At 32.7% G+C, this 26048-nt stretch overlaps 1 protein-coding gene and 1 long non-coding RNA gene across 2 annotated transcripts; both read right to left on the bottom strand.

Annotated features, from left to right (window-relative positions):
- Positions 1–4331: 4331 nt before the first annotated feature.
- On the bottom strand, positions 4332–10505 carry LOC113718407 (uncharacterized). The gene is made up of 4 exons (XM_072072112.1): positions 10098–10505; positions 8664–9204; positions 6787–6927; positions 4332–6565 (listed from the first exon to the last, which is right to left on the bottom strand). The coding sequence occupies exon 4, from the start codon at positions 6495–6497 to the stop codon at positions 4332–4334; it is 2166 nt and encodes a 721-aa protein (XP_071928213.1). The 5' UTR covers positions 6498–6565; positions 6787–6927; positions 8664–9204; positions 10098–10505.
- An 11569-nt stretch (positions 10506–22074) lies between these two features.
- On the bottom strand, positions 22075–25009 carry LOC113717792 (uncharacterized). The gene is made up of 3 exons (XR_003454495.2): positions 24788–25009; positions 22733–22790; positions 22075–22179 (listed from the first exon to the last, which is right to left on the bottom strand). It is a non-coding gene; the product is annotated as an uncharacterized lncRNA (long non-coding RNA).
- Positions 25010–26048: the final 1039 nt, after the last annotated feature.

The following is a 26048-nucleotide window of genomic DNA, read 5'->3' as shown; positions in this document are numbered from 1 at the left end:
ATTTCATCCTCCATCCTTTTAATCATCATTTGTGTCTCCTGTTGAAGTCGATATGTGTTAGCAGTTGCTAATTCCATCATTTCTTCAAGAGACATAACCGACATGGATGATGGTTGTTAAGACTCTTGCTGTTGAAAATCCATTGTCTCCTATTGAAGTCGATGTGTATTAGCAGTTACTAATTTCATCATTTCTTCAAGCGACATATTTGACATGGATGATGGTTGTTGTTGTTGACATTGATGTTGAAGACCTATTGACCCTTTTGTATAATTCAAGCTAAAATTATTCTACTATCCTTGATCATACTCGTTTGAATAAGGGTCATACTACGTTTGAGATCGAGGTGAAAAATCTCCAAATTAATTGATTGAGACATTTAGGTAATCTTGAAATGCGAGGCACATATCGGTTGAATGAGCCGTGGCATAACAAATTTCACATGTTGCAACAACCATTTTTTCTATAAGAGAGTTCAATGAATCTAAATGTTGATCATCAGAAAAAAAAAAACACAAGCCTTATTACCTCTCTTAGGAATAAAATCCAGTCATCACCGCAGCCATAAATTTGTAAAAAAAAAAAAGAGAAACAATAAACATGAAAATAAGATGAATTCAAAAAGAAACAAATTAATCAGACACCAGTCTTGGCAACGGTGCCAAAAATTGACAGGCATCACGCCGTGTAATAATAAATTCCTACTCCAAAAGATGTAAACGAGTACAATGATAAGTAGGATGTCTCAGCAGGGATTGGGAGGAAACTTGTTTCTTTTCCAACAGAGTCAATTAAGAGGGGTTTTGGGAGATTTAAAATTAGAATAAAGCACTTAATGAAAATAAAACTAATTAAACAAGGGTAAATTAAATTAAACCAAGGATTAACAAACTATAGTCAAGGAATTAACTTGGAAAGTGGTTCATACAACTGATCATCGATGCAAGAATTATCTCAATTATTCACTAATAAACAGGTTATAGTTATCATACACACGATAAACAACCAACTTGTCCTTAATATCTTGATAGTTAAGGTACGCTCGTTAACTACTTCTCTAACTAAGAAGCAACCCTAAGTATGCTCGTAAAATTTAATTTCTTACTTGCATTAAAAACTAGAAAAATCCTATTCTAATCAATAAACACACTACCGGAATTTATTTAAATTAGATCGTAGATCTCCCTAACGTGGCCCTAATCACGTTAGTAATCACTTATTTGGGACAATTAAACAATTACTAATTCAACTATCCTAATTGACAATAGATTATCAAGTTGAATTAAATATCGGGTCCTGATATTCAAATAACAAAATAATCATAAGAAATTAAGCCAGAAGATATACGAATACTAATGAATAAAAGAAATTGATAATAACAATTAGATCTCATAGATGTAGATGAACCAAATCCGTGTTACTCCTCGGCTAGAAAAAGGATTTAGCTACGCATCATCGAGGGAAATCCAATAGACTCCATTGATAACAATTGCATATGGTTTTTGCCCTAAAACTAACAAAAGATAAGAAGAATAATGAAACAAGTGACGGCCGTGTCTAATACTTCAAAGAGTCCTCTCAAAATTGTTGCTGGCCAACTCCTAATCAAATGGGAATTCGACTTTCCGAATTTCTCTTGTTTCCTAGTTAACCTCAACGATTAATAATAAGATATATTCCCCAAAATAGAAAAAGGAAACTACTAAAGATAATATTCCAAGTTTTTTAATTCAATACTAAGACTAATAATGAAAATTAAAGTCTTCAAAATCTTCCTTCAAAAATTGTCTTGAATTCGATTCGGACTTGGAAATTGGCCCTGAATGTGTCACCATCAAAGTAACTCTTAGAATGCTGAAAAATTGCTCCTTTTATTCACGTCTAACAAAATTCCCTACAATTAGCACAATTAACTAAATATAAGTAGAATTTAGTAATTAAAATAATATTTGGCTAAAATCAAGGGAAAATAATTATAAATTGAATAACAATTTTGCACCCTATCACTTTGTTTTTATATTTTTGTGATGATACTGAGTAACTCAAGCTTGAGGCAAAGATCTATGAGAGGGATGTAACTAAAGTTCATAAATCATAAATCACATAGAAGGATACCCAACCTAATGATTGGAGACCTGAGGAGTTAGGTTCAAAGGAAAAAATGAATTACATGGTGATTTGAAAATAGGTATGCACAACTTTTGATAATTATGATCCATCTTTATGGTGTATTTGTATGCATCCCATAACAAAAGAAAGGTTGAGCTATATTGCTTTTAATGAATCTATAACTCTGATAAGTGGTGTGTTTGAGTTACACGGGAGTACCTTGATGAATTTCACCTATATGAGTGCAACAGTGGGGTCGTCCTAAAGGGAATTGGAACTTGTTCTCTTATACACTCATGAAAAATCGGGATTAAACCCAGGCCGTAAAATTGGACATTTTTTTTCCCGTAGCCATCAGTTTTTTTTTTTTTTTAAATCCAGCTGGCTGCTGGGCTGACTCAGCCTAGCAGTTCAGCAATTAAAAAAAATTCTGTAGCCTGATTAAGCCCGATAGGTGTAGTACAATACATTCTCTGTCAGACCAATACTTGCACGATTTTTTTAAGCAATAAACGAAGAAATTAGCCCTTAAAGTATGTATTCAAGGCAATACCTGGTGAGAAAAAAAACATTTTCAAATGTCAAATTTGGTAATTCTAATGAGTAAAATTACAAGGTTCTATTTTTACGCTGGAGATATTTATTATCGTAATATCTAAAAAGTAACTTGTATAAATTAGTTGCGTTCTCCATGCTCCAAAACTGGGAGAAGATCCAACCTGTATACATATACAAAGTGCTAATCTCTTTTCCTATCTGCCCATTTTAAAACCATTATTTTTGTTGCACGGCTAGTTTCTTTTATTTTTTTGTACAATTTTTGGTGCATTGAGAAGCAGCTATTGAGGTTTTTACATGATTATATTTATCAAAGTCCTTATATTGCATCAATAATTTCGAGTCCTTTTTTTCAAATGATTCCTTAATTTAGTGCTAAACTATCCAAGTTAGTTTTTGCACAAGAAATTTATTGCAGCTACTGTTGCCGTTTACGATTTGACAAGAAATTTATTGCTGAGTAAATCTGGCCTACGGAAAATGACTTCTTAATTTAGTGCTAAACTGTCCAAATTACTAGGACAAAGATGTTGCCTTCCCCTTTGGAAGATCCCAGTTGCGTACCAAATGATGTAGTGAAGACTACTGTACAAGTCAACTCAAATGTAAGGTTGCAAATCGGCGAGTCCAGCTTAGACTTGATCAAGTGAAGCTAGACTTATATTTTTGGCACTTGGGGATAATGATTAACAAGGTTACAAAACTACATTCACAAACAACTTTGGCCCGAGCTCTTTTAAAGCCTTTTATCAAGCTACTCAAACTCGAGAATCATTTTAGTTGTGATGCCATTTTGCGGCCCAACGTTAGCATCGGTACTCGAAGCCAAAACGTGACCTGAGATGGGTTTTGGGACCGAGAGAATATGTGGGTCTAAATTGTATTATTGTCAAGGGAATAGGTAGAAATAGTTTGAACTGCTTTAATTTTCGTATTGATGCGATTTTTTTTTGCAAAAAAAATAATTAGAGAAAAATACACAAATTTTAGAAGTTAATTAAACTAATAATCAAGAAATAAAAAATTATTTACTTTATGTGCCACATTTTTGTTAATCATCTAGTGGCTAAGGTTGAAACCCAAAATATAAAAATTTTGAGTTTTAATTCCCCTATGCTGCTAGAAAAAGGAAAACAAAAAGTTGAGCGACTGTACAATTTGGCCATTTGTATTGCAAAATGGCAACTTGATCAGTCATTTACTTTCGACCAATTAAAAATTATCTAAAGCCGGTCTATTCTTCATCTTCATACATTAATTAGGCAAAAAAAAAATTATGGCTATTCAGAAACGAAATAGTAATTGTGCAAATAAAGAAAATTAAACCGCAAATATGAGAAAAAAAACTGCAGTGCAAAATATATTGTTGATGGTCTCAACTCATTCTAAGTTTTTCATTGTCATTTTCATTTCTCTACTCCCTTCCCCAAGATTAACTCAATAATTCAGTTTATTATTGTTTCTGGTTATGCACATGAACCCATTTTGGCAGCAAAAGCAACTAATTGTGTTCTGTGGCACTAATATTTTCAATCTTTATAAGAGCAAGAATATGGTTGAAATTTCAGCTCATATAGTTCCTCTTTCAATACTTGCAGATACATTGGACCTTTTTCCAAATTCAAGAATCCCAATAGAGTAACTATGACCAATTCACCTCCTTCTCATGTTCCAATTGAACACTTTCCATGTTTGCTTTTCTTAAAGGAATGAGACCTGCAATACTCATAGAATCTCGACAGGATCCAATAATCAATATAAAAAGACCATGCTCTTCTATAATAAGGGCTAACACAAAGAATTACCACTAATGAAATCACGATCACCATATATGAAGCAAAAAAGCTCCAAGCGAATGCTGCCACATCAATTGCACCATCAACTTCTAAGTCTTCATCACCAACATTTTCAGGGTGTGGAGCAAAGGGGTTACAACTTCTCTTGAGCAATGGTCCACAGAGACCTGGATTTCCTCTATAATTGCTGTCGTCAAAGTTTGCAAACTCCCCTGTATCAGGTACCCTGCCAGACAAGTTATTGTATGACACATTGAAGATGGACAAGAAGTTCAATGATGCCAGCTCTGAAGGTATTTCACCACTCAAATCGTTGTAAGAAAGATCCAAGCTCTCTATTTGGTTCAACATTGAAAGTCTTGAGGGAATAGATCCTTGCAAGTAGTTGTGGGATAAATTTAATGCCCGGATATGTCTGAGATCACCAAATTCAGGAGGAATCGCTCCAATCAATTGGTTACATGACAGATCAAGGCCAGACATGAAATTCAATATATTCCCTGCATAGTGTTCGCTTCTACTTTTTGTTGTGAATATCACTTTTTCTTGCTCGGAAAAAGTAGTTATATAATACTCACTCGAGATTATCTCCATGGCCAAAAAAGGAAGGTTTATGGAGGAGGGATCAATAACAGAATACCGGCCATAGGCAAAAAATGCATCTGTGGAGAACTGCCCTCTGCCAAAAGAAATGTTGTTGAAGCATGTAGGCAGTGGCCCAGAAAACTTATTCTGAGAAAGATCCATAATTGTCACATTCTGCAGCTGACATAAGTGCAAAGGAATATCACCATGCAATCCATTTCCCCCCAATAGAAGAACCCTGAGCTCTTTAAGTTTACCAATATAGCGTGGTATACCGCCAGACAGCTTGTTGTAACCCAAATCGAGTGTCATCAAATTGAAGCTCCCAGACAGCATGTTTGAGATGGGCCCTGAGATCATGTTGTGATGCAGGTGGATGAACTTCAATGACGTAAGCTCGGAGCAGGCTGGTAAAGGTCCGATCAACTGATTTTTGGAGAGGTCTAAAAATTCAAGATGTGAAAGTTTGCATATAGCATCTGGTATGCTACCTTCTAGCAAGTTGGCTGACATGTCAAGAGCCTTCAAATATGAAAAATTTCCAATCCAACTTGGAATTTTGCCTTGAAAAGAATTGTTTGAAATATCCAGCCAAGATAAACGTGGAGAACGAGATAATCCATGTGAAATGCTCCCAATAAAATGGTTATTATCCAAGTGAAGGAATTGTAGGCTTGTTAAGTTCGTGGACCCAGAAGGAAAATTGCCATGCAAATTATTATAAGACAATACCAATATTCTAAGACGTAAACATCCAGTTCCAATTTGACCTGGCACCTCCCCTGAAAACTTGTTATGGGACAAATCAATTGATATTGCCATTGTCAAGTTTCCCAATGAGTGGGGAATATTGGCTTCAAATGAATTTCCTGACAAATTCAACGACTGCAGAAATGGATAAGATAAACCGATATTTTGAGGAACCTTACCACTGACGTCATTGTCTGAGATGTCTAATCGGAGTAGATTTATTCTCAGAGAATCATCCACAAGAAACGGACCCGTAAAAGAGTTATCGTTTAGAACAAGAACTTCAAAGTTTGTATTATTTTGCAGAAGCCAAGTAGGAATCTGGCCGACTAACTTATTGGAAGAAAGATCAAGAATTTGCATTTCTTTCTGATAGAGCAGGAAACTTGGGATTCTTCGAGTCTGATTATTCAAGTTGCAGCCAGATAAATAGAGAACCTTTAGCTGAAATGGTGGGGGGAGAGCAAGATCCTCAGTGTCGACATGTAAATCATTGCTTTGAGGTACAAGTTCGAACACCTGAAGCTTCGAATGGTTGGCCAAAGAATTGAAAGAAAAAGAACCTCCAAAAAGGTTGCCAGAGAGAGATAGATACTCAAGGTGTACGAGAGGAGTAATGAGAGCAGCAGGGATGTTTCCGCTGAGAATATTGTTGGAGAGATCAAGAACTCGAAGAGACGTCAAGTTTCTGAAGCACATAGGAACAGGCCCGTAAAAATTATTGTCACTCAGGTGAAGTTCATCGAGATTCTTCAAACTGCAAATTCCTGTCCAAAAAACAAGTTCATTGTAAGCTTTTCATACAGTAATAGTTGATGCTAGGCATGAATTGTCAATATATAGCCAATTCAGAAACCATGAAATCATATGTTAGACGCAAAAAAATTGAAATGTTGGTTTCCAAATTTCATCCGTTCTAGCTCAACATTTGAAAAGTAAATAGCAACTTCATGCAAGCAACAGACCCTTTCACAGCCTATCTTATTACCTTGAAGGACGGAGGAATCATTAATACCAATACCGTTCAAAGATAAGGCTTTGAGAGAAGTTAAAGCCTCAATGTCGTCTGAGAGTTTGTTAAAATTTGTATCTCCAAGATTGAGTACCTTCAAGTTCTCCAGCTTCAATTCTGCAGTTCAAAACTTTATGTTAGTATTATAGTTTTGGATATATCAAAATTACATAACTATTGTTGCATCTCCATCCCCTATTCTATAAGAATTTGTATATTTCAAACAAGGTAAATTATGCCACAGGTCAACAAAATTTTCAAAGTCTTATTTAATCCACTATACTATTTTTTCACGTCAATGATGCATTGAACAGCTAAAAAGGATCAAATTGGGCTATTCTAAAAAGGATAAGGAACCAGAAAATCCAGCATCATATAAGTTAAGAAGCCCCAATTTTTTCAGACAATTGCATTCTGCAGCAACAAGATGATCCAAGAACTCTTACAATGGGCAGATTCCACGCCCACAACCCTAATGCCTATAGATTGGGCATTTTTTATCTTTTCTGGTATATCTATACTTTAAAATTTTGGTATATCACCACATTAAAAATAAAATTAACTAATTAACATCTTTCAGACTACTGCTCGCATGTTAGTGCACAGATATTTGTGAAGGTAAAATTGAAAAGAACAAGACGCTTTACAATTAAAGTTCACATTTAAGAGCTTTTAATTGGAATAGAGTACAAATAAATAATACTAAGTCATTATAAGTATAGATATTCATTTACTTCTACGTGAGAAACAAGAACTAAAACAATGAAGCGGAAAAGAAAAAATATAAGTCAAAGAAATTTACGTAAGGTCAAAGAGAGTCTCATAAAAGAATTAGGAAATGCTAAATTTCTTTCTTTTCGAAGAAATTCTGCTTTATATTCTTCTTTACTTGTTGGCCAATATAATATTTTCTTAAAATTTTGCAGTGACATTTTTTTTTGTAAATTTTATTTCTCTACTTTTTTTATGAATCAAGTTATTTTCTTACTAAAGTACTTCTGTTTCATAATGTTTTGCTAATATAGTTTTTTACTTTTTTATTTAATTTTCAAAATGTTTTCTAATAAAGCACGTCAACAATCAGTAAACTTTTCTAAATTCTCATTTAGTCCATTTTATTATTTTCATATATGCAATGAGGAAAATGTTCCAAATGTAACGTGCAATTCACATGCCATAAATTTTGTCTCTTTTTAATTGAAAAAATAAATAGAACGACCAATTAATTGTTTTTAGGAGTTTAGCAGTTCAGTTGACATAGGCAACACTACAGTTAGCTAAATTAGATTTTAGAAAGGTTTGGTGATTCACTTTATCCTGAAAAATAACATTTTGAATTCATTACTAGATCTGTAACTTCATAAACCAAATAGCCCTTATAATATTAAGCATTGATATTTAACATAAGATCAGAATAGGACAAAAATGTATTTTCTAAATTAAAATGAAAAGAAAAATCAAATTACTGATCCTTCATGTTATTCATGTTCCATTTTGCAATTGAAAGTTAATTAAACCACCTAAAACGAATGGATAATTCTAATGTACAGCTAATCTAGAAATGTAGGCAAAGTTTGTTAATTTTAGGAATTTATTTTCTTATTGGAATTTGGACATAATATAACATCAAATTATAGAAATAGGGAAAAGTACACAGATAGTTCTGTCCTATCCTTATAATCTTGAAATAGAAAGAGAAAATAATGGTTATACTCCAAATCATGTGACAGGATCCAAAGAAAATTATTTCGCATCTAACTTATTCTGGGAATGTAATTTTTTTTTTTGTTAAAAAAAAAACACGTATCCCAGTTAAACTATATGCACCTTTATCTCAAATTGGATATGCGTACCTTTAAAGGACAAGGAACCAGAAAATTGATTATAGCTCAAGTCAAGAAACTCCAATTTTTCCAGACGCTTGAAATCTGCAGCAAGAAGATGATCCAATTAGAACGGGCAGACTGCGGTCCAACAACTCTCATGCTAATGGATTCTACAATTTTATCTTTTCTGTATATCTCATGCTCTATAATTTTGGCATATGCAACATCTCTCACAACTAAATGCTGAATCATTCTAAGTTCAGATATTCATTAATTTTTATGTGCTGAACAGAACCCAAAACAAATGAAGTAGAAAAGCAAAAATAGAACAGACACAAAGTCAAAGAAAATTGTGTAAAAAGGTTAAAGAAAGTCTCATATAAGAATTATAGATAGCAAGTGAATATACCTTCTATAGGAAACGATCCCTCTAAATACCTGGAATTAGAGAGAGACAGCCTTTTAAGTTCAGTAATTGCAGTTATACATGGAATTATACTATTGTTGAAGTTGTTATCGTCGAGGTTTAAGGACTTGAGATTTTGCAACTTAGCCCAATTCCTGCAGCCTGCAAAAGCACGAATCAGATTCTAATAAACGGACTAAATAGCAAAGAAACCCCTTTGGCTAATATACACATTTCCTCCTTATAATTTGAAAAAGCACAATTTAATTGTTAGCTTTTTTTTATAATTTAATAATCGAGCATAATTAAAGTTTTTTAATAAAAAAAAACAATGATGAAATAATCAAATCGACCTTTGAACCATGTCATAAATAAATTATAGACAAAATTTGGTGTCAAATATAATTCCAAAATGACATCATCGCAAAAATTAAATTTCATAACAAAGCTTCTTCTTCCCTACTGATTTCTGGCAAAAGAAACACTTATTAGAGCTTTGCAAAGGGAGCTGATCTATTCCTTCAACCAAAAGAGGTTTTCGATATTTGACTCGAAATAAAAGGATGTGAGAGGTAAAATTTATCACACTTTTATACTTTCCACGTCGACAAAGATATAAATGTTTGCTTTTCGTTTTTGTTTTCATAAAACTTGATTATAGCACTTATTAGGTAAGATTGTTTGATGCGAATGATCCAGGAAATTATGCTCCCAGTATGTTGCTGTCGGGTAAAATAAATAGCACTTTCCTCCAAGATTAACAGAGTCAATCTAATCATTAGGAGCATAAAGATCCCGCCAATTGGATTGGTACAAACTAAGATGTATGAATTTTCATCTTCTTGTAGCTTTGCAATCAATATGGGATTCTCAAGCAATACATCACTAACTGCACTTACTATATCTAACATTTGTACCACGTCAAGTTTAAATATATTAACCTTCAAAAAAATCTTCTTAAATATTGTGCGATAACTCTTTCATGAGATGGTGAGAATATCAATACAACACTAAAGAAAACCAACGATTTAAGAAAAAGATGGAAGGGTAGCTACCTGTCACTTCACCATTGAAGTAATTACCCCTCAGGTCTAGAGCTCGCAGGTCCTTCAGAGGTATGAAAGTGCTAATGTTTACATACCAATCGGTCCAATCCTCATACGTATTCTCTGGCAAATTACTAAGGTGGAGTTCAACAATTCTCCCAGTAATATTACTACACTTGACCCGTTCCCAGGTGCAGCAATCAGCATTTGCTCCATCACCTTCTTTTCCAGTCCACGAAGAAAGGATAAGATGAGCATTTGTAGTCACATTTAAGGAAGCTTTGAAGTCCAAGAGAGCATGTTTTTCTTCTGAAAAGCAACCTGAGCAAAGTTGCCTTCCATTGAGTATTATTGATACAGCAAGAGCCCATGAGGCAATCAGAATGGAATGACCGCGCGTGATTTCAGTATGGAGAATTAGTGATGGAAAGTGTTGTAATGAAAATGGAGGGCAGGATAATTTATAATCGCTTATCAATGTACTGGAACGCTGGTCCGGAGACCGGAGACAAGTCAACTCAGGTGTAAAACAGTGGCGAATTTACACTTGGGGCGCTGGGGGAACAGGCCCCACTCCCCCTCTTAAATCTCTATGATACTTATAATAATTTGATGTAATTTCAACTGTATCTCTTAGAGTTTTTGTGTATCTATTGGTTTATAAGCTCCCATTGCCTCTTAAATTTTTATAATACCTACAAAAATTTGATATAATTTCAAGTGTGCTCCCTGGAGTTTTGTGTATCTATTAGTTACTTATATTGAGAAAAATATACTTTGTGAAGTTCAAAATAAAACGGTTGTAAACCGTTATCAAAATATGAAATCTGGTCATGAGCAATTATAAATGGTTTAGTTTGCTTTTGAAATAAAACTATTATTACATTAATAATTTTGAGTTTGTCTTTTGATGTTTTTCATGAAATATATGCATCATTTGTACTTGTTGATTAATATTTTTTTCCTTAAAAAAGTAAAAAAAAGAGTAGGTAAAAAATTTTAGAATTGCTTTTGCTCCCACTAAAAATTTTTTCTAGCTCTGCAACTGGTGTAAAACGTCAAGTATGCGATCAAGCCTAGTTGGACTCATTATATTAGAGGTTTCTTACATTCTTCTAAGCAACGCTACAAATTAACTCGTTATATTATCAAAGTCCATAATTGAGTTATTATTTTGAGTGCATTATTGTTGTTGTTTTTCATGTTTTTGATAAGAAATTTCTACTTCGGTCCGTCAATCTGGCGGGCAGAAAATGAAATGAAGTGCAAAGTTGTCAAAATTGTACTATTACATTATATTGTTATACTGAATATAATATATATATATATAAAGTATTTAACCATTTATATAACAATGTAATGTTATTATATATCAAATAATGTAATAAGAACAATAACCATACCCAACATATAAAATTACAACCACGCAGCCCGTGTCCCATATTCAGATGTCTACAAATAGAGCTTGAACATTTGAGCACTCAGATGTTCATAACCTGTTGAAGTTAAAGGAGGGCAGCAAAAATTCGACAGGTAAGAGAAACCTATGCCTGTAATCGATATGGGCACTGCCACACATCCTCTTGTGGAACTGGAAGCTGCAAAATCAGCAACTAAATTATTGTACACCGTTGCCGTTTGTTTGGATAGTCAACTTATCCCAAATAATATTTCCTCTGTATCATAAACACATTTTCCAACCCACCTTTTTATATTCTCAACCACCGTTTTATCTCACATACATCACATCACAAAAAGTGCTGATCAAGGTAAGTGACATCACATCACCTTTTTATATTAAGTTCAATAACTAACTCAAAAATTAAGCTCAACAACTTTGTATATTAAACTTTCACCACTCTATTCAAGTGGTATGTACCTTATCTGATCAAGGTAAGTGACCATATTTATGTAATAATGTTAACAGTTGAAGTTGACGGAGTTAGCCTCATAATTAATGAGAACAAAAATAGTTCAATAGGCTAAGTGAAATTTTATAATAATTTGATGACTTCTAGCGCATTTTACTCTAAAATTAATTATGTGATTTATGACTGTAAGCACAAAATGAATTATAGATTTTGATCTAATAGTTAAGGTTGAGATTTCAAGATTTAAAGATTTTGGGAGGGGTTCCATTCTCTCTTTTTTCCTCTTGCTTTTTTAAGTCCTGCCCTCTCCTGCTTGCAAAAACAAAGCACAAAGTGAACAATAATTAAATACAACAAATAGAAGAACACAAATAAAATCCAAAAGTTAGAGAGGTAAGAACACATAACACGAAAATTTCTAAACTACTATAATTTCTGACACAAATGTAAATTAATTTACGTTTTTATATAATGAAAAGTTCTATTGTTGAATGCGTTCCTAATATTTTGAGAATTGATCATTAGGGGAAAAAAAACAAACATGGAATCGGACGTCCTAATTAAGAAGCTACAAACACCCCAATAGATTAACCACCGATTTAGGGCTTTCGACTTTAGTTTTAGGAATATGCACAAGCAAAAAAAATAGAATGATTGATTTGTCTAATCTCAAATACGAAATACTCAAAATCTATGCATAATGGTATAGAATCAAGATTCATTAGGCATTGTTAACAAAGCATTATTTATTTAGTTTTCCCAGAAAATTACCTTTCACCCTTGAATTGAGAATTTCATTTCCAAATCTTTTTTTTTTCTTTTGGAAGTGCAAAAGTTTGAATTCAAAACCTGCTACTTACAATCCATTTGTCTTACCACCCAACCCTCCCCCTTATTTCCTAATCTTGTTTAATTATTTTCTAAAAGTGAAGCAAAAAATTTCTTTTTGCTTATTACTAAAAACACTCCTTTTAGTTCTTCTTAAGTTCTTAAATTATTTCTATAAATTTCCTTGTCTCCTCCCCGCTTCTTAAACCCCACCATTTTCCTATTATATATATATATATATATATATATATATATATATGGTTATGTTAGTTTACTCAAACTCGACCAAATATAGTTAGTTGAGCTCAAACGAACTCATCGAGCATTATAAACTGCAGAGTAAAGTAGGGATACTAATTATCTTTTTTTGTTTCTTATCTAATTTAAGTTTACTGCTTTTTTTTTCAATCTCCTAAGACATGTGAAGTAGGCTTTATGTTTTGAGAAATAAATTGATACTTCCTGTTGAGATTATTTGTGCATTACATGAATTAAATTCCGATAATCATGAAAATGAAATTTCTCTTATATCTTTTTTCTGGGTAAAGTAGGGATACTAATTATCTTTTTTTGTTTCTTATCTAATTTAAGTTTACTGCTTTTTTTTTCAATCTCCTAAGACATGTGAAGTAGGCTTTATGTTTTGAGAAATAAATTGATACTTCCTGTTGAGATTATTTGTGCATTACATGAATTAAATTCCGATAATCATGAAAATGAAATTTCTCTTATATCTTTTTTCTGGGTAAAATACCAAAAAACTCTATGATTTGACAAATGTTCAATTTAACTCCCTCTGGTTTGGAAACCTACACTATAGCTTCCTATGGTTTCGATAAATTGGACAGAAAGCATCAAATCTAATGGTTGTGTATGAAATGTCAATATTGCCCCTACTATGTGTGAGATGCTTTCCATTTAATTTTCAATTTAGTTGAAACCGTAGGGAGTCATAGTGTAATTTTTTAAACCAAAGAGAATTAAATTGAACATTCAACAAACCATAGGGAGTTCATTTATATAGAGACAATATTGACATTTCACGTATAACCATTAGATTGGATGTTTTCCGTCCAATTTTCAATTTAGTTGAAACTACAGGGACTTATAATATAGATTTTTAAATAAGAAGAAATTAAATTGAACATTTAACAAACTATATTGAGTTTTTTTAGTATTTTATCCTTTTTTTGGGTCAATTAACAACATCTATATTTACTTTACTCCGACTTCTACTCCAGTCAATTTTAAGGGGAGGTAGCCCAATTGGACTATGGGAATCAATCGAAATTGAGTTATCATTGGATCAAATGGAAACACTGCACACTTATATAGATTTGGAGAAGCATAAGGGAAAATGAAATTTCCCTTATGAGAAAAAGGAAAAAAAGAAGGCAGACCATGAGTTTCGTTCAATAACTGCGTTCAAATAACGGTTTTATTCGATTAGATGGCCGCGATTTTTTCGAGAAGGACGTCACCTTTTCAGGGGGTAGTCGGTTGGCGGCATTTGCTGGTGGCAACTCTGCCTGGGCCCCACTTCCCCATCTGCCTTGACTCTTGACTCTTGAGGCCTATCAACCAGGCGTGTATTGTATTTCTAGGGACCCCACAACACAAGACACTTTTGCTTTCCGCAAGTTGGCACAATTTCCATCGCTTCTTTTGCTTTTCACCGCATGGGAATTTGTCCGTGCAGTTTCCATCATATAGGCTTTTTACTTTAGTGGCGTACACATTGATTTAAAACTTTGCTTTCAAACATCAAATTTTATAAACCACACTACCAAGGACCAATGTTTTAAAAACCGGACCGTTCATTGAACCGGTGAAGTGAAAGGGTCGAGGTTCAACCGGTCGGACTGGTTCAACCTCGGTTCAATGAATTTTTTAAAAAATTATTTATATAAATATATATATACAAAATAAGACATGTAATGGATTAATTTAATACTTTATATGATGAAAGGTTTACTATTTTTTAATAACTTGGATTTTTTAAAAATAAAATTTTTAAATTATAAGTTAAAACAAATAAATTTCATCTCAATTTCAATTATATCTAAATCCAACCCAAAAATATCACAATATTTTGAAATTATACAAAATTCACGTCTATGAGAATTTAGATATTGTGAACTTAAATTTTAATTTACGTTTTAGAGATTGCAATTTAAAATAGAAAGTTTGGAGTTCGAAGGAAGTCAAGAAAATCGAAAATAGAAATGTAAACTTGATAAGAAACAAAAAATGAGATAAAAGTGAGTGGTTGGAGCATTAAATAATTTGGGTTAAAAAAATAATTCTTTTTGAACTTTTTTCAATTTAATGGACAAAAACAAAATTAAAAGATGGAAGAAAACATCAATAAATTAAAAATAAAGAGGTTTGATTAAAAAGGGAGTGACAAAAAAAAAGAGGATAGAGAGAGAGAGAGAGTTGAAAATTAAAAAGAAAGAGCCATGAGAGGATGAGATTTTGTAAGAAAAATGGCAAAAAGAAATATGAGTATTTGCTTTATATAAATAAGTTATAAAAAAAAAACTAATAGGATGTCATGGTGCAACAGTTAATACATTGGTTTTCTATTACAAAGGTCTTGAGTTCGAATTTTGATAGCTGCATTTTGCAAAAAAAAAAAAAAAAAAAAAAAAAAGAGGAAGGTTGAAAACCGGTTCAATAGCGGTTCGACCACGATTTTTATGATTTGACCGGTTCTTGACCGGTTTTCTGACAAAGTCAACTATGGCATTGAACCGGACTGGTGCCATGACCGGTTCGCGGTTCAACCGGTCGAACCGACCGGTCTGGTCCGGTTTTCAAAACATTGCCAAGGACTTGTTTCCATCGCTTCTTTTGCTTTTCACTGTATGGGAATTTGTCCGTGCAGTTTCCATCATATAGGCTTTTTACTTTAGTGGCGTACACATTGATTTAAAACTTTGCTTTCAAACATGGGAATTTGTTAAGAGTAATCTTCTATGCACTGACAGTGTATATATTATTATCGTTTGATTCATGACATGTATGTAAAATTTAAATTTTAAATTCAAATTTTGCATAGTTGTCATTTATCCAATACTGATAGTGTATACACTGTCGGTGTAGGAAAAATTAATCCATTTTTTAAACCACACTACCAAGGACTTTCAATTTTGATAGAGTGGGAGATAAAGAATTCAAATCTTATTTTTTATTAAGTTGTCATTATATGTGGTTTAATATTTTGAGTGGCCTCCTTCATTTTTTTTACTGACAAAAAAAATCAAAATTTGTAATTATAATGAGTAAAATTAGAAGGTTCTATTTTTGAATTGGAGACGCTCATTTTCTTTTAGGAAATTTTGTGGGTTGAATGAATTATGGGTCCAATTTCAGTACAATTGAAGAAAATGTGGTCAAGCAGCAGTAGAAAAATGTGGAGTGTAGAGCTTGGGCAGATGTTTTGGCTAGTGAAATTGGTGCGGAACGAGGTGATTCTTTGCTAACTGCACTTGTATTTTCTTGGTAGCTACTTCCCGGTATTTGATTCATTATTTTCATCTATCAAGCTAACGTGTCTGATTTTGCTTTATTAAAGTTTTTCTATTAGGGATTCTTATATTATATTTTATTGACTAAAATTTTATTATTGAGATGTGATGCCTTTTTTATCCCTTGAATTTTTCATCGCAGGCGCATGATGGGAAAAAGTGATGCGAGATAGATTTCGGGATAAAAGAAAGTTTATTTTGAACGTAAGAGACTAAATTGTATCGTCATGAATATAGGAGATTAATAAAGACATGTGAAAAATTATCTGCACAAATTTTTTTTTTTCAATTGAAAAATTAACATTAGCAAAATGACTGAGAATAATAAAGTACTTTCTGGTGGACTAAGCTTAGAAGAGATATTGGAGACAGAGTATTCAGTTACTAGTTTGGGTGCATACATTATTGTTGTCCTATTTTTTGTTTTTCTAATAAGAAATTGCTAATTTCTGCCAATCTGGCCGACAGAAATTCAATGAAGTAAAAGGTCGTCAAAATTGGAGGGCAGCTTATGTCCAGAGCTTGCAGCAGGCCCCCTTCAGAGTCAAGAACTCGCAAAGATTGAAATGGTTGATCAATGATTGACATGAATACCGCTTTTATCCATCCAGACAGGAATCGTATTCTTTCCATCTCTATTTTGGAAAGGATAGGCTAACTGATTATGATGAAGTTAAGCATGAAGCTTTGCATTTTTTCTAGATGCTATTTTATCATTTTATGCCCAGTTTCTGTAAAGGACATTTGAGGATTTTGAGTATAAATATGATGTACCATTTTAACTTCAATTAATAAGGTCTTAAATCTTGTAACTATGAAGGATATTTTAGACCTATTACTCATAGCAATATATTACATCATAAGTGTTGATCCCGTACTTTTCTTTTTTATTTGTCTCAAAATTAATATCACTTACTAAAAGAGGCGATAAAAACTTTCGCCCATTTTCATTAATGCCCTTATATCTAACAACCAGATTCTTATCTTTTACTGGCTCAAAAGTTCACCTATGAAATTCAGAAGTTCCATTTGATGGAATATGCGTCCCACATTAGAAGTTGCAGGATTCATGCATTACACTTTCTTCGGATCCCTTTATGCATTACACTTTCTTCGGATCCCTTTATAGGAACGAATGGTCGTTTATACAAGTTAAAAGATATTTTAAGTCGAACCCAAAATATAAAATTTAGAGTATTGAAAATAAATCAAATTTAATTGAATTGCAACAAATAATGACTGATTTTGCATAGTTGTACTGCTCGTGTTCCATTATTATAATTTATACAATTGAAAGTTTCATTCAATATGATGGTTAATTGATTGAAAGTTGTCTTTGAATGATCAAAACATACATATAGTAACCCTCTATAAAACATTTCCAACAAAATTTAACCATTATCCATAAAAAAATACACACCAAAACACTCAAAATACCCACACATCAACACCTTTTTCTTCATCAACCACACGACACATCCTTTCAAAATCTCAACTAGTCTAAGTACTTTTTGACAAGTCACTGTAACCCCAAATGAACCTTAAGAAAGACTGAAGTCAACAAAAATAAACAAAGCAACACTATGTACTTGTATATAATAATAATGAGAAAAACTAGGAAAAAAATATAAATACTAATGAAAGTAGCTACTTAATACCGATTTGAATTATTACTATAAACAAAACCTTATCATTTGAATTTCAATTATGAAATATGTAAAATAGTACATGAAAAGAATAGAAATTGGGTTTCTCTAACAGGTACCCACTGAGATAGGATCAGATTAACGGGTACCCGTTCTGCCCCACTTATTATTTAATTTTTAAAAATAATTTATACTAATTTAATAGTTTATTTTGCATATTCATATAAGATTTATTAAAGATTTTTTTCTCAAAAAAATCTCGTAGCAAGAAACAAATATGTGAAGAGAACACAAGAAAAAAGGAAAAAAATTCAAAGAATTCAAAATCAATAAAAAATTAAAATAAGTAGCATATTTTTTTAAATATAAAATTCATATTAATTAAACTCTTTTCTAAAAAATAAAAGATCATGACCTCTACAAATGAAACTTATAAACAAACTATACTTTTTCATATTTGTAATGCAATTTGTTGAATGAAATTACTCAATTAGCTCTAAAAATATTATTTTATAGTATATCTATAAAAATAAAAAATATATATGCGAGCGCGTTGGGTATCTGTTAGTTTTTAATTATGTGAACCTAACTCCCTCCATATCTAAACTGGTACTCAATTCTTTTTTAATCCGATCAAATTATATGAATTGAATATCCTAATTTTTGGATCGAATCAAATCAGATATGACAGATTTTTAAATTGGTGAGTATTTTTGCCCAGCCTTAACTGTCCCAAATAAAGAATATGAAATGTAAAAACTACCGTCATTTGTTTATTTCTTTTCTGAAATTGATATTATTTTTTTTTATATTTCCTAAGTTATTTTTTATTTTGTTCTTGCCAAATTAATAGTATGTTTTTGGGTAGTGCCCTAACAAAAAATTAAAGTGTTGTCTTTTCATACATAAATTTGTTCTTTTGATTTTTTAACTTTAGACAATATAAATATTGTATGTTTATAAATTGGACATTTTAATTTAATGTCTAAACAGTAGTTACATATTTAAGTTAGAATTACCAAAGTTAATAATACATATTTATGTTGGAATTACCTAAAAGAATCACAGGAGTAAATGCTAGTTCTTTTTTGAATTTGATAGTATGTTTTATCTTTTATATTTGATAAGTTGTTTTCATTTTGCTATTACCAATTTGAAGGATTTCAAATATTCTTTCCTTATTAGCAATAATCATTTATAAGTGTGGTATTGCGTTAGTATGTTAAGTTTAGTCAATATTTTTAGAAATGTTACTCATTCATAAATGCCTATACGATAAGTATGTAATTTCAAATTGTGCTAGTATTTTGAATGTTGTTAATATTTCGAAAATGTAACTAACTTATAACCGCATACATGGTAAGTATGTAATGTAAAAATTGAAAGTTATTTATTTAATTAAAAATAATTAAAAATTATAAGGAAAAATGATGGAGAGTTGGGAGCCTCTAAAGAGGTCTATACTAAAATTGTAAATAATTTGTGTTATTAGTTCATTATTATACAACCCTGGGAATTGTAATTAAATTTTGTATTATCAATCTAAAATTTTGCAAATGTTATTTGGATAAGTTTTACATAAATTTGAAATTGCAAGTAAGGGTCAACTAGACATAGGGAGGAATTGAAAATCGTGAAAATTTAATTTGCATACTGATAACAAACAAAAGAATTTGAAATGGTTTGATTGTACCAAATTGTGGAGCCAATATGTGAATTAAAATAAATGTAAAATTCTAGGAAAAAGGGATTGGGATTTTGAAAATTTGTGAAGGTTTTTGATAAAAAAAAACCCTCCACCTATTACATATATATATATAACTAAGACAATAAGTAAAATTCTCAATTTGTACAATAGGATTGAGTGAAAGATGTATCATTTTTACATTTTTACGACACTCATGCATTGATATTTATCAGTTTGCCAAACCATTCATTTAAATTTATAATATCGTATACACAAAAAAATTTTACAAATGACAATACATGCTATTTGTCATCTGAAGTTAAGGAAAACATTAAAGTAAAGAATTTAACTTGGAGAGAATTATTGATAAGTTAGTTAAACCAAACCTTTTCTGCCTAAAAGAAATGTTAAAATAAAGATAGGTGTTTTGATAATGTAATTTAACAAAAATATTTCCTACCTAAAATATAAGGATTTAAACATGTAAATTAAACAAACTATAATCATTAGATGACATTAATTGAAATTAATTAAAAACTAAAATAATTCAAAATCCTTGAGAAATGACACATGTTAAAATATATATGTGCTATTTGTCATTTGCAACTAAGGGAAACGTTAAAAGTAGTAAATATAGTAAATTTTACTTAAAAAAGGTTATTGATAGGTTAGTTCAACTAGGATTTTTATGTCTAAAGGAAGTGATAAAATAAAATATTTACTTAGAGAGGCTTTTCGATAAGTTAGTTTAACAAAATATTTTTCTAACTAAAATATAGTGATTTAGACATTTGAACTAAACAAACCAATAACTATTAAATTACATTATTTGAATTGATTAAGGAGTAAATAATTCAAGAATATATGTCATATTATTAGAAATCTTTTAGAAAACATGGACTAATAAATTTCTAGTATAATAGATTTCCACGTATGTGTCCCATTGCAATCTACACACAACTTTCAACTTTGCATTCTTCTTATGCTTCCACTTTCCCCAAAGGAGCTTGAAAACATTTCATGGGAATAGGCCCGTAATCCCATCACCAGTCGATCCTACTTTGAATGGATCAACAAGCCAGGCTCCATAGCCAGTTCAAACACAGCATTTTTAGAACATAACCCACAGCCATTTAAAATCTAAGCACTGTTGAAAGTATGTGGTATTCCCAAAATGGGACAGAGAAAATATATTCTAAGGCGCTAATAAAAAGATCAAAAAAGGTGTTGCAGTGGCAGAACAAGGATAATATTTCATATTTGTTATTTTGTTTTTTAATTAAGAATTGTTATCAAATCAATTATAGGTACATCTATAAATTGACTGTCTACAAGTTAACTGGGGCAAAAATTAAAAAAAAAAAAAATTCTAATATCCAATATCTTAAAAGTCAGGAGGGGCACAATTACAAATTTATAAGGCAAAACTAAATTTATTTGAAAATACCATGCCTAAAACTAGAATTATATTTTAGCCACTAGAGGGCACATGCCCCACCCCCGGGGCAAGCCCTTGGATGGTACCTATTGTTATTAGCAAGAATAAGAATGCAGTTGCAGCTTGTAGATCTATCTCTGATTATATGTTAACATGGAATTGATGGGGTTTCCTGCTTTCTTGTTTGTGGGTGCAAAGTCGTGTAACCACTGCTCATTATTCAGTCAGTTTTAATGATTCTTTAATTTTTTTCCCCCTTTCCTCGTGAAAGAGATTTTAGACATGGTGGCCTTATTGATCTTATCTTTCCTCTTTGTTATGTAGGTCTTTGGGGGATGATTTTGGAAAGGAATATTGTTTCATGATGGTTTCGATTACCACCCACAATGTGATAAACTTAATATTGCTTATGTTTGTTTGGCTGATGACTTGTTTGTCCTTGCCGCTCCTCGCTTATGTTTGGTAGCAATTATAATAGCACTGACGTGAAATTGTTGATGAAGATCAATGGAAATGACCAACAAGCGGCTAGTTCCTTAGTCATCTCCCCTCTTTGTAACAAAGAAGATTTAACGTACTGGCTTCCTGCGAAGTAAGGTGTTTTCTACGGTGTTGCAAGAGGACCATACAAAAGTTCGCTGGGCGAAAGTTGTTTGGTTTAAAGGATTATGCATTGTGGCGGCCCCACTTCTCCGTAAGGCGAATCAAAGGGTTGGCGGGTCGCCTGCCTAACTCTCGCTAGGACTCACGTACTCTAGTAACTAATTTCACTAAATATAAATCGAAAATAAACCTTACTTCTCGAGCAAGTCACGTACTTAAATAATTTATACAATTCAACTTATACAGTCCAAAACACAATTCCAAGTACCAACGAAAAAGTCGAGCTTAGTATACTTAAATTCAACTTAATTTACAATTTAAAGTTCCTAATCCAGGGCACAGAAGCACCACAGGATTCACATTTTCCCAAAAATACAAAAATCATCCAAAAGATACTAACGTTTCCAAAAGTACAATTACAAAAGTGGGCATTCAAAATATAACATTTCTGTTCTAGTTCTCCAAGACTTCATGCATTTCAGAACCTGTCAAGGAAAACAATTTGGAAGGGATGAGCCAATAGCTCAGTGGTGCCTCGAAACATGCAATTCACATAAGGCAATTTAACAAGTACAAATAGACAAGTAAGCACTTAACAATTTAAGAAAGCGAAATAACATGACAAGAAAAGGATACGGGGCTCTCAAGAGCCAAAGTCCACGCACTTGATCAGAAAATTTATAGTAGTTGACACTCCGTCAACTTTCACTACCTAAACTCCATGTAGACATTTTCCCTAATCTACACATCTCCTAGCAATGTCTTCCCCCTTATTTTCGGTCCCGACTCCAACACGAATATTGCAAGCACTTTTACCAAGACGGCAGAGAGGTACCTCCCACTCTAATAGAGCGTGGTACGTGCATCCGTTTGGTTTATTTAGTCGACGAGACCACGCTCCAATCGACATTGCAACACTTGTACTTGTGGCATTTCACGCAATCACATAGCATATAACATTTCATGATATCTCTAGCAAGTACTTTTAACAAATAGTTCAACTAGCAGTTAAACACGATTCATGCAAGAGACACTCACCTCAAGTGAAGTGTCTAGAATTCCAAACTTTGATCGAGATTGTGCTCTTCACCAACTCCTAAAATCATACAAATAATTCACATAAATTTCCACTTTTGAGTTGGCGAATTTAACTCGAGTCAACTAGCATTTAATTTCACTCAAAAATCCCAAACTAGTATTAATCGTTTTCTCAAAGTGAAATCCACAAATCGAGTGAAATTAAATTTTGAGATTTCTTTAAAACCCAAAAACTTGCTAAATTCGTCAAATATTCCAACATCCAAGTTCTAGAATCATATAAGCCATTTAACACCAATTTGGTGTCACAAGTTGAGAAAAATCACATTTAAACCATTTAGAGGAATTTTCCCCTCAAATTTTTCCCAAACATATCTTGGGAAATTCCTTTAAGAGACAATCATATAAACCAAGTAAAACTAGTCGTTAGAATTTTTATAAAATAAAACTCCTTAAGTATGCCAAATTCCACGACCAACTTAGTCCAATGATTTTCATGAAGGCAAAAACTTGAGTTTTTAGGAAAATTTCCAGATTTGACAAATTCCTCAAAATAGGGCATTTGGTCTAATAAAATTCAAGGTTATCAACTCAAAGTGGACCTAGTAACAACGATTAATGCTATAAAACATTTTCAGGACAACTTTGGTCCACATTTACCCACAATGAAATCCAAACATCAAACCATTTCTAATTTCAAACAAAAATTCTGTTTTGGTATCTTCTTGAAGAATAAGATTTTGGTCCACTTTTTGGACGTAACCTCTACTAGATTTTTGTCCCAAATTGAGCTATACAATCCCCTTAATTAATACACAAATCATTTGAGCTCAAGTCATCGTGAAAACAGTTCACAATTATCATTCAAAGCTGGAAAAATTTCAGGTGCATTCGGTAGCAAGTAGTCCATTTCCCCTTCAATTTATCCAAAATTTTTCAACTACCCAAAAGCTACATTTTCACCCAAACAATACTACCCATATAGGTTAACATGTATACAGCCCAAGTAGTTCAAAAATTTGTCAAAATTGACCCCCAAAATTCGACTAAAATCTGGAAAATTTCCAGAATTTTTTGGACAGCATATACCTTCCTTTTCCTTCAATTCCTCAACATCATTTCAACTACGAAAGTGGTGCATTTTCCCTCAAATGACCATAGACATTCAGCTTAACATTTACACAATCCATGAAACTCAATTTCTTGTCAAGAATCAGATCAAAAACTCGAACACAAACTGGGAAAATTTGGACAGTTTGGTTCAACAGCAGAGCAGTTTTCGTATTTTGGTCACATCTCATTCAATTCAACTTAGATTTGAGCATGGTTGGTAGCGTGGGAAACTACACTCATAGGGATACAATTTTTCAGAAGAAATCGTTTTAAAATTCTACTCATAACTAGCTCGAAATCTGGCAACAAAACGCAGCTCATATCCTGGCTTCCAGTGAACCAGTGGAGCAGGACAGGTGACTTTAAAAGGCTGCCACGGTTCACTCAGGTGGAACCAGGACGTGAATTTTACACCGTTGGAAAGCTGGAAGAGTCTAGTTTCTAATGGCACTAATGGCACTCAATTTCGATGTCGGAGGGCAGAGTTATGATCGAAACAAAATGGCTGCCTGTGCCATTCGGGAAAAATTTCCAGATTTTGCTGGTTTTGGAATTCATCACCTTTGGTCAACCAAACCTCAATATCTTTCAATGAAACTTTACACACAACTCCAACAACACATAAAAATCAAATACAAGCCGTTAAAACCTCAGAATTTCGCATGAAAAAGGTCGGTCTTGGCAGGGGCAGAATCGGAACTTTTTGCTTCAAGAGCTCAATGAAGTTTCTAGCAATAATGCACCTTTAATCTACTTCCTTAAGCACTAATTCAACAATAAAACCATCATCAAACATCATCACAGCCATCAAATCAAAGTGGGAGTTCATAGAGCCCACATTTAACAATTTCCAACAATAATAAGCTACCCATAAGCATAATCAAGCTCTTAAGTGTGAGTTGGCCTTCATTGAACAAGAATTGAAGAGTGGATCATGGTTACCTTACTTGTGTGCTAAAAGGTCAGATTTTGGTGTCCCAAAAGCCCCAAGAAAATCCGTGAATGTGCAGCTCCTTCTTTGTCCAAGTGATTGTCCAAGTTGTCTTGAGCTTGTGTGGTGAATTTGGTGTGAATTGGAGCAAGAAAATGGTGGAGGAAAAATTGTGAAATTTGGAGTGTGAGAGAGAGTAGAGACCGGCGGTTATGGTGAGGGGAAAGGGAGGGAAAAATCTGAAATGGAGAGCTTCCTTGAGAAGCTTGAGTGTGGTACAACTTTTGTGCTCCCAAGTCAACCGTGAACAGTGCATCGCGCGCGCGTTTCGCGCCCGTTTCCTCTGAGGTTTGTTTTAACTGTGCACTAAACCTCTAATGCACATATATTCATGTAATTATCATTCACTCTTAATGACCTCAAAATAAGGTTCTAAAGTCCTTCAAATAAATCGCGCGCGTAAAACGCGTATTTCCCACTTATGCGCGATAAGGTGAAATTTTTGAGAAATTCTTATAACGATGGCATTTCTAACTAATACATGGATATTTAGGCATAAAAATACCTATTTTAAGACTAGGGTATAAATCTCCCATTATTCGGGCTCATGAACTCTCAAGTCAGTTACTATTCCTGAGCCTACGGGCACTATTCACACTTAACAACTTTCAAAACTTGAATTGCGAACTAATTGCCTTAAAATTACTCATGAGCTATAATGCTATAGAATTGGGTCCAATAGGGCTAGAAAATAATATTCGAAATAATTGAACAATTAACTAATTAAATAACCTCAGAATGGGAATTTAAAAGAAATAAATTGCGAGTCCTCACATTCCTCATCTAACATTTCTCCAACTTAATTATACATTTTTATAGCCTCTACATATACTACATTTCAACTTAGGACTAATTTGCGCGTCGGTGCGCGAAAATTCAACTTAGGGCTTTGCCGAACGCGAACCGTCAATTAAATCTTAAAAATTCAAATAAATTGAAATGTAACATTTGAATGATTGAAAACAATATTATTTAAATATAAATACATATTATTGGATAATTTTAATATTTTCAATAATATTTTGATTTAATTTTCCAGAGGATAATGAAATTTTTGAGGTCCTCACATCTTTCCCCCCTTAAAAGAATTTTGTCCTCAAAATTCTCACCTTATCTTGTGGTTAACTCTGGATACTTCTTCTTCAAGTCTTCTCCTACTCCCCAAGTTGTCTCCTCGATGTCGTGATTTCTCCACAAAACCTTAACTAAAGC

Source organism: Coffea arabica, chromosome 11e (assembly GCF_036785885.1).
Source record: "Coffea arabica cultivar ET-39 chromosome 11e, Coffea Arabica ET-39 HiFi, whole genome shotgun sequence".
Lineage (NCBI taxonomy): Eukaryota > Viridiplantae > Streptophyta > Magnoliopsida > Gentianales > Rubiaceae > Coffea > Coffea arabica.
The sequence above is the reverse complement of the archived record's forward strand: the minus strand, read 5'-3'. Positions and strand labels throughout refer to the sequence as shown.

Excerpts from the sequence above, each read along its gene's own strand:
- LOC113718407 (XM_072072112.1), bottom strand. The coding sequence starts at position 6,497 with ATGTGCTTCAGAAACTTGACGTCTCTTCGAGTTCTTGATCTCTCCAAC.